The sequence below is a fragment of the Coloeus monedula genome (genome assembly GCF_965178545.1).
Source record: "Coloeus monedula genome assembly, chromosome: 2".
NCBI lineage: Eukaryota > Metazoa > Chordata > Aves > Passeriformes > Corvidae > Coloeus > Coloeus monedula.
Window position 1 is genome coordinate 8940834 of NC_138782.1, and position 10283 is coordinate 8951116.

The 10283-nt window shown below is 40.4% G+C and overlaps 1 protein-coding gene across 1 annotated transcript; it reads right to left on the reverse strand.

Moving 5' to 3' along the window:
- Positions 1-2694: 2694 nt before the first annotated feature.
- On the reverse strand, positions 2695-9617 carry LOC309586217 (serine/threonine-protein phosphatase 4 regulatory subunit 3-like; the record flags this gene model as incomplete). The annotated part of the gene is given in 9 exon segments (XM_082302841.1): positions 2695-2941; positions 3379-3487; positions 3860-4030; positions 5304-5406; positions 6002-6133; positions 7511-7588; positions 8825-9084; positions 9087-9389; positions 9392-9617. Coding segments are annotated over 9 exon segments (1629 nt in total).
- Positions 9618-10283: the final 666 nt, after the last annotated feature.

A 10283-nucleotide genomic window follows, 5' to 3' on the forward strand; every position in this document is an offset into this window, starting at 1 on the left:
TGCATTTCACTCCCGCCCTGCAGCACTCCACCTCATTTCAGGGATAATCTTACCTGATTTCTTTATCCCCTCTCTCCAGACACAGTAATTATCAGCCCTGAGAAGTCAAGAGGTCAGTCCCTCACAGAAACCTTAAGAATAAGTGATTTAAAAAATTGTATAACGAGCTATTCTAGAAATAATAATTAAATTTCCCCCTGATCCATAAGATCTGGGAGCTGAAAGTTTCTTCTGTCCTGTTAAATAAAAAATGAATTTCTGTTATGGGTTTCTAAATAAAGTGCTCTGACAAATATACTAAAGATTTCTGCTGAAGTGATTTGGGTTGACAGTGCAGCTCATTGCTTCTTATTTTCTTTTCTCATTTCATACCCAGCCAAGATGACAAAAGTATAAAACCTTCAAGTAAGTTTTCTCAAGCACATGGCATTAGCAGACCTTCAACAGAAGTGGTTTAGATAGACGTGGAATGTTTTTGGAAAACCCCATTTTCCTGATGCAAGATGAAGTGTCACATTAATGGGGATTGCTGCAGCTTAATAGGAATAAATGCTACATCTGTGATAACCATAACATAACCAATGAATGGCTAAAATGCTGTTTTGCTCCTAATCTGTGACCTACTGTTTAGGCTCCCATCACTCTCAGGGATTTGTTTTCCCCCAGCTGAATGGAAGAAAACATTTTTCTATTGAAAAGTCTTATTTTATAAAAGTAAAAAATTTGCTCTTTCATTCCTCTTTGGGAGTTTTCAAATTATGAAATCCTTCCTCTGTATCCCTCAGCCAAGGGAACAGAAGTGACATGATGCTGATACATTTTAGAAGGACAAGGCACTCGGAAGGGTGGGTGCTGCCATCACCTGCCAAGTTGCCTCAGTGGAAAAACCAAGTCAGTGGGAGAGTTGGAAGCACAGAATAGGAAGAAAGTGCACTGCTGGAGGATCTTGAGCTGGCTGTTAGTCCCTGATTCAGGGTGTCTTTCAGTTCAAAGGCAAAGAAGAAGTTGGAAGGAAGCAGTGGTTTTGAGAAGCTCATCACAGACCCCAAGAAAAGATGGCTATTTTGAGAATAAATTATACCATCACTAAACAAAGGGATTTGTTTTCTAATTTTATACTTAGCTTTACCTTTCAGACAAGCAATGCAGTACTTTATTTATCAGTATTTCAAATTACATGGATATTGACTTTCCAGATTGCTGGAAACTCACTGATACGTTCAGCAGCAAGGCTGTTGAGCACCCCTGCAGTGCAGAGAGTTGCTCAATCATTGGCCTCAGCCTCTTGAGAGCCTATCGAGTACAATCAAATACTGAAATCTGCTAAAATAATGCAACTTTAAGCAAAAATAATCGCTTTAATTGCAAAGTTTGAGATGTCACCTGCAATTCAGTTTCAAGAGTAGAAATCTTTTTAAAACCCTGTACTGGCTTAGCCTTGACAGATTGAAAGTGAAGCCAAGAGTGGGGTTACCCTTTGTACACAGTGTGACATCACTGACTGCAACAGTAACTGTCAGGAAAAGAAGCAAACCCAGCCAATCAGGTTTCATGTAACTTTTTATTAAAATAGTACTTACAAATAATACATCTTATGAAATTACAGAGTCCACTTTTAATTCCTGAATTTTACAGCTGAGCATTAATATTGCCACATATTTACAAATGGTGTAAAACAAGTACATTGAGATCTTTAATACAAAATAAACTTGTTTGATGGAACAAACTATCTAATGTATCTATACAGAGAGCAGGTTTTTTTTTCCCAAACAAGTGCAATTAATTAAAACTAACTACGACTCTAAACTAACTACTAACTAAATCTCGAAAACATAGAAATGGCTTCACATTAAACTATTCCAGGAGAAATTGACCTAACATGTGTTACTATATATTACTACTATATTGCAGAATATTAATTATATTACTTATATTATATTATATTATATTACAAACATATTACTGCTACATTACATTATTATTATATAATAACATATCTCACAAGATAGATCTATGTGATGGATTGCAGCTGGTTCTGTATTTTAACATTAAACAGTTGCAGCGCTGGAACCCCATAATAAAAGTTCTTATTTAAAAATTTCAGTTTCCTTTAGGAACCCAGATAACGACCTCTTTTATTTGGAGATGTCTCATCATCTTCATCCTCAGGATAACCAAATACTTCAAATAGACCTCTATGCCCATTAGAAAAAGGTAAAAAAATTAAATTCTCACATTGAAAAAATACACACTGCACATCTGTTTTGCCCCCAAATCTTAGGAGTGGGCAGTAAAATTCTTGCCACACTTTCCTGTAGCTGCTCAGAAGCTAAGATTCAAATAATGCTCAGCTGTAAAAGGCAAAAAAGATTAATCACTTCCTGCATTTTATCTGCTTGAAAACACTTACTAATTCCCTGATGGGGAATAGAATCCAAAAAATGCAATCCCATCTGTATATCACATACACAGGGCACCAGCAGGGCAGGGAAGAAAGCCAAGGAGTAGCAACAATTCAATCATGCAGAAGAGGCAAAATTAACCTGTGCCCACCAGATTAGCAACAGACTCCAGTCCCACCTTATCCTCCTTAAACCTTACCCCAAACTAGTCAGGGTTTCACTCAACAGGGATTTGGGTGACTATATCCCTAATTAAGATACCCTGTACAAGGCTATTGCTGACTGTGCTGCATTACACCTGGTGAAGCCCCACGAGGCTGCTCTGCTGTGCTACGTGAGGACATGAGCTTCCATACAAGTTCTCTCCCACCTTGGGGGCTGTCACCACTGTGGTCAGGGTTGTGTAAGTTGGATAGGAGCCATTGGAGCTTGCTGGTGACATTGGAGGTGCCTTCTCTTCACCTTCACTGAACCGCAGATCTTCATCCACCTGTAAGACTACTGCTTCTTTGACAAATGTCTCACCAGGCAATATGACACTGCAAGAGGTATAGGACAAGTGATTAAAGCTTTGCCTGATGTTTCAGACTCAGCCAGGTCAGAAATGGCTTCCAAAGCTTTAGAATTAATTAAGCGTGTTGGAGAAGGCAATCCAACTCCATCCCTGCTTCCATCCTAACCGTAAGCTTCACCAATATCCAGCTGATAATGAGGCAGACTGAATCCTAATTAAAAAGGACAGAGCAAGATTCTGCTCTTCATAAGCTGAACAGAACATTTGATCTACTGACCACATCAGCTCTACTCAAAGAAAGGTAGATGGGTATTTGCTCTAACCCAAGAAGTCAGCAAGAATGTAACCAAACCCCAATCCCAGACACCTGCTTCTGCTGCTCTCTGGGAAATTAAAAACCAACCAGCAGACCTGCAGAATGGCAGTCACTGGCAGCCTCATAAGACAGAAACTGGGCCATACCAGCTCAGTTTCTCATTTTGCTGGTCTTTTTCGTGCTCATATTTTGTCTTCAGTCCCTGGAATGTATGAATGTATTTGACAGATTCCAGTGCATCAGAGAAGTTCTCAACTACATGTGCAATAAGGAACTGAATGTCTTCCTGAATAAGAACAAATCAGGGTTTCAGTCTCAAATGTTCACATGCAGAAAATCAGAAAGCTTTTAACTTTATTTTGGAAAGTAACTGATTCCTTGTCCGGAGCCAAAATATTCTTGTCCAGAACACATGGGAAGCAATCAGATTTATTCTTAGAAAAGAGCTGAAATCTAGAAAGAATTATTAAACTTCCCTTAGAAAGGGACAATAGACTCAGCAACATCCCAGTTCTGTTTGTGACCCTTCCACTAAAACAGGGTGTTTGCTATCTTGGAAATCTGCCTTTTGTCTCTTTCCCTGCGAGGTCAAGGACGTGTCAGTGCTGAGGCTGTTGCTGAACTTACCATTTGGATTGAATTCAAACAGCTCCATCAAGGCAGACTTGAGCAGGTTGCACCTATTCCTGTTATCCAACACAGCATTTACAACTGGTTCAAACAGGTTTCCCAGAGTGATGTAACGGTTATAAAGTTCATCTTTCAGGCCAATTATCCTCCTCATAAAGTGAAGAGCACCTGTGTGAAGAAAGACATTCAAGCATTCAACAACCCCATGCCAGGGCTCTCATCTTCTTGTGGAAGAATTGAAAAACCTGGTGTTAGTGTTATCCTGAGAGGAAGATGCACCCCCAAAGTGCAGAAGCAGCATTTGTTGACAGGTCACCTTTCTTTCCTTCTTGGACTTTCCTGGGTATTTGAAGGTCATCAGGAGCCATGGATTTCTTTCTCAAGTCCAGCAGCAATACACTTCCAGCATGCATGGAGTGAAACTATTAACTCTGTCCTATGCTTTTTCCCTTGTTCCCCTCCCAGAACCAGCCCTGAGTCCTTAAAGATCCTGGCTGACAGAATTTCATTCACTCTCCATAAGAAGAACCAGATTTAGGACATTATTAAGAAAGGACACAATTTCCAGTGAAATGAGGCAAGAAATCTGATTACAAAGGATCCTGTCATGAAGACTGAAAGAATCCCTTTAGACTTTGAAAGAGACAACAATCCTCCTCCCACCAGAAACTGCATTGGTCTGTGCTTACAGACAGCTGCTACCTCTTTTTTTTTCCCAAATTACTTAAATGTAGCCAGTAAAACACAGCAAATGAACAGGAATTCTGAGTTCAGCTGTACATTGGTACTGGTACACCTTCCACACACGACAGGCAAAGCCTTGAAGAAGGAAATCACAGCATCTCCATACTCACACAAGGCCAGAAATTTGTGTTTGGATTTCATCAAGACCAGTGTTCTTCTTAGCAGATCTTTGTTGATAATGTAAATCTTCATGTGATACTTGTGCCATTCCACACAAAAAGACAGCAGCTCCAAAACTGAGGCAAGTATTTCTGCTTTGATAATTATCTACAAGAAAAATTAATGCCTTAAGTTGTACAAAAAAATAAATAATGTACTGTCAGTGCACACTAAGTTGCTGTTGCAGTTCCTGACATATTTTTAGTGGATTTTTGTTTTACTGAATTGCTTTGGGAATTAGGGCATTGGGTCAGAAAAAAACAACAAACACAACTGTGGCTTTACAGTAAATATTCTTTAAAATTAGACTAGTAAAACTACAACATGATTCTCAATATACATAAAGGAAGTGCATCTTTACAAAGTACACTATCAAGATACATCAGCATTCACAGCTCCAAGAAATGAAAACTGCCCACAGAATCCCTGTTGGAACAGCAGCTTGCAGCAAGTATATTCCCAGCACGCATCAGAAGTCTATTGCTGTTACCAGGATTGTAAGGCCCTTCAAAGGAAAAAAAATTAAAATTGTCATTACCTATTTCATACCATTCTTCTGATGTATCAGCCAGAAGCAGCGCAGTAAGAACATGAATGTAACGATTGTCGAAGATCTCGAGAAATTCAAATATTTCTAAATTCTAAAACAAAAATAACTTCATTAAACACTGGCATTTACATATAACCTTTTAAATAAAAAAGAGTAGTAACAGAAGAAACAGCCTACAAAGAATTCTACTGAGTTCTTTGGGCCTGCAGCACTGTCTTCACACAAGATCAATTTCTTTATTTTTGGGAAAAATTTGTGAGACATCCAACCAACCTAGCTATCATTAAAGGAATCCCCAGCATGGATGCAAATATATACTGGATAAAACATCAATGACTCAAAGTGCTTGACAAAGTGTCCTTAAACCATTCTGAAATGCAGTTACTTTTGCCCAGAACAACCTGCAAACCATTTTACAGGTATTCTGGTATATTACAATGTATTAAAATCTTCCAGGATTTATCATCCAGATAGAGTGAGCTATGGTCAGACAGTGCTATGGCACTGACACATGGGACTGCATGGTTTAATACCTGCACGATGCCCCAGACATATACCTTTCATTAGCAAAACTAGCTTATATTTTGCTTCTTTTTTCTATTGCCCACAATAATAGCAATAGAGAGTATCAGGCTTTTAAGTTTGCCAAGACAGTATCATGTCTTCTGCCATTCATATTCTCTTACACTAGCTGTGGCCAGCATTTTCTCTGGATTGATCAGAGCACACAAAATCTCCATTAACTGATTATCTCCTCCAAATTCAGGGTCGGGACTACAGATCATCTGCTTAATGACCTCAATGATGAGTTGGGTATCCTGCAAAAAAAAAACCCCAAACAAAGAAAACACAAAATAATTGCTCATAAGAATGGAAAGACTTCCCCACTTTCTGCAAATTTTAAAAATAAAAATTAAAACAAAACACAGAAATTGAGACTTTATTTGGCTGGTTACTTTCCTGTTTGCTCTAAAACTGGTATATTCAATAAACTCCAAACCACTTTTACTTGCACTCTCACTCTGATGGGCCTCTTGCATTACAAATTCTTGGACCACGGCTGGACTAAATTCTACTAGATAAGACAATATATCTGTAGTGGCAGATCTAACTTGCAGATCATCCATTCCCTCACAAAAAAAAAAGGAGATTATTTTGTTAAAGTAAATCAAGTTTGATATTTATTATCACGTTAAGCTGCAAATAAGGGGCAAAGACTGGAGAATGTTTCGTTGCAAAAATTTTCATGAGAAACACAATAATATGGTTACAGAAAAACAACAAGGAACCAGGGAAATCCTGTCCCTACCATTTTCCTCCTTTAGAAAAGACACAAGGCTCTCTGTGAATGTGAGAGCCCTAACTTAGGCTGGAAACATTCACAACATCCTACTTGCTTGAATATCTAAGACTTTATTGATATTATATACCTGCTATCCACAATTTATTAATTTTGTACTAAAGGACCAACTGTACAAATCAAGGTGTACAATAGTTTCTGTGCCCATTTACAGGCAACAAGAATTCAGACCTTTCCTTAAAGGTTGTGATTTTCTTGGATAAAAAACCAAAAATCAAGCTGCCACATGAAAAAATCTCTTTTACCTTTTGACTACCTTGTCACAAGGACTTCACTGCCCTCAGACTTCTGCATCACGAAAAGTAAAAATAGTAAGAGCAGTCAAGGCAGGCTGCTCCAGAGTAGAACTGTGGGCAGTTTCTGGATTCTGAACATTACCAGAAACTTCCACTCTCAGCAGAGCAAAGCTCTCCAATCAGACTTACACAAAGGTGCTCAGCAGATAGGAAAAAAAAAGGCTATATGGCTGTGGGCTTTTCTAGTTTTATTAAAACCAGTTCTAAGTTTTCACTTACCATTAACATTTCAAGAGTTGGAAGAATTCCCAACTTTGCCAAAGTTTGAAGCAATTAATCTCTTTCATCGGGTAACGTGAAAGAAAAGGCACAGAATTCCTTGAAAAACCTTATCTGGTGCACGGGGGAAAAAACCGTTTTGTGCATATGAGTTAGAAAACTCTCTGAAAGGAGGGAACAGTTACAATTTGTACCAGGGTGTGTACTGGCTGATTCTTCAGAAGTACTTCTAAGACTGCAGAACTCTCAGAACAGTTTCACTTTCTACTCCATCCCTCTTATTTAAAGCCTTTGAGGAACCACTAAGACTACTGACTTACCAATTCACATCTTTGCTTGCCAGCTGTAGCTTCATTTGTTAATTGTGCAAAAACTTCAGGCAAAAATTCCTCATCTTTCTGTGGAGCACACAAAAAGAACGCAAATTACACAGTGCCTCTGGAAAGTGAAAACATGATCTTTCTAGGATCCCACATTGCACAAAGTCAAACTTTCTACACTGCCATTATTTTTATCACAAGGAAGGTAAATGCTAGAGTACACTTCCAGCAGGATCATTTCCAGTCTTTCAGCACTCCCTTTGTGCAGGCGAAATAGCTCCAGGACACCAGAGCCACAGGTGAAGTTGGACACAGGGGATGATCCCTAAAGCTGATCCCTAAATTCGTCTCTACGGAGTGTGACATTTCCTGCCACCCCTATGCTTTGCAGTTCTGCCCATCCCACGGACTCCCTGTGGGATTTGCCACACCCACATCCACATCAAAAGGAGAGAAAAGGACAGTGCTAATTTGTTTCAGACTCCCTCGCTGCACTTTGCACTTCTTCCAGGGAAGCAACTGGTACACTTCTGACGTAAAAAGTGCTAACCAAGAGAAAACTTTGACCCTTCTGTACCTGCACTGTTCATACTACACTGTGAACATCCCGTGGGGATCAGTTTCCCTCTTTTGGATCTGCAGCATTGCAAAGCATCTTTTCAGTCCACCTCTGCAAGGGGACAGGGTACAAGTTGGCTGCAGCCACATTCTCCTGAATCTTACTCACAGAAAAACCAGCTCTCCCACATGCAGGCACTCTGCTTTGCCAAGATGGGAAACTTTTGTGACTATTATTTGCTTTTCAGATTCACATCACCTACTGCTATGGGATATTTAAGGATATATAGAACACTTCACTTCTTGTAAAGCATTTCATGCTTCAGACTCCAAAAAACCTAGGAACATCATCATCTCTCAAGTGTTTTGGCACTTTCTGCCATCTCTCTCCACCCATTTCTCTGCACCCCTTTACTTGGAAAACAGTGTAATAAATGTCCCTGAAACAAAATACCAGAAGATGCATGTTCCTTAAATACTCCTACAAAACTAGCTCCAAAGGTTTGCTTGGCAATCAAAGAGAAGGACTTTATCTTGTTACAGCCCATAAAAAGTATTAAGATACTCACCTGAAATTTATCATTTCAAAAATACAAAATCCAAGGGATCAGAAAGAAGGGAGAGCATTCAAAACATTGTGCAAATGAAAGTGCTTGTGATTAACTTATACAGTGTTCACTAGCTGTAAATCATTTCCAAACTACAGCCAGAGGGATCTCTACAGATCCCATCTAAGCCACATTAAAAAACACTTACCTGCAACCCGTGTAAAATCTCCTCTTTGCTGGAGCTGATGAAGGAATTGAGGGTAGAAAGAAAACCCTCTTCAAAATCGGATGGATTAGGCAAGATGATGGCCTGAATGTACTGTGCCCTGAATGTCTGGCAGATTTTTTGCCTGAGTCCAGGCAAAATCCAGTCTCTGACAGGAATAACCTCCTGAAGCTTTGCTGTTTTGGTCAAGAATTCCCTGTGCCATCCTGGCTGAGCCAAACATGGATCATACTCAAGGCATCGACAACACCCAGAATACACTGGTCAGAAAACATCACCTCAAACAGAATGGCTTTGTCCAGGTACAAAATTCCTCTCACAATGTCAAACAGAAGATGCAAGCCTTCAGTGTTCTTTGCATTCTCACAGACTTGGAAAAGCTGTAGGAGCTTTGGAATATAGTCTCCATTCTTCAAGGCCAGTGCTAGCTTTTCCTTATGGACACATGAGAGGTGAACAGAGGTCACTAAGTCTGCAATCTCTCCAAGTCTATGGAGTTCACAGGTAGGAAGGCCCATCAAATGACTAATTCTACCCATTTCTTTAGGTGTCCCTCTTCTGACTCAAGAAGATCCTGGGTGACTTCCGCAGAATGACACCAATATCCAGAGGGGGCAAGAGGGAAGCAAGACAGCAGCCCACTCTGCACTGTCCTTCTGCTGCTCTGCCCCTCCAACTGCCTCAGGTGTTCTTCAGTCATTATGATGTCACCTGGATCAGAGCATTCTGATTGGTCTGTCCTTCTAACTCCCGGACTCCAGAATGCTGGGCTCATGACTATCAAAGGTCATGGTAAATGACCAATGGCTGTTGTTTGTTGTTGACCTTTTAGAACTTCTAGAAACCCTTCCAGTACCTGCTGGAGGCCTATAAGAAGGCTGGAGAGGGCCTCTTCCCAAGGGCAGGAAGGGAAGAGGGAAAATGGCCTTAAGCTGTTTTTATTAGATATTAGGAAGAAATGCTGGACTATAAGAGTTTTGAGTCACTGGCATAGGTTGCCCAGAGAGGTTGTGGCTGCCCCATCCCTGGAAGTGTTGAAGGCCAGGCTGGATAGGGCCTTGAGCCACCTGGTCTAGTGGAAGGTATCCCTGCCTATGGCAGGGGCATTGGAACCAGATGAACTTTTAGGTCCCTTCCAAACCTAGCTATGATCAAACTGTCATCATGGAAACATGCTGGGACACTTCCCCAACTGGAGCACTGCAGCTGAGGGCTATTGGCTTTTCAGAAGTGAGAGGCTAGGAAGGGGGGAAAGGTTAAGGAAACTTCCCTGTCCAACCACCCAAGAGCCACTCTGGAGTCACTCTCACATCACCTGATGTGGGACCAAAGGCCTTCAAAGCTATACCCTCCACACTCATGCAGTCAGACCAGGTTTCCTTACCAGCTTAACCCTGGGTTTTCCATAGCAGAGTCACGGATGTCCAGATCCTCAGAATAG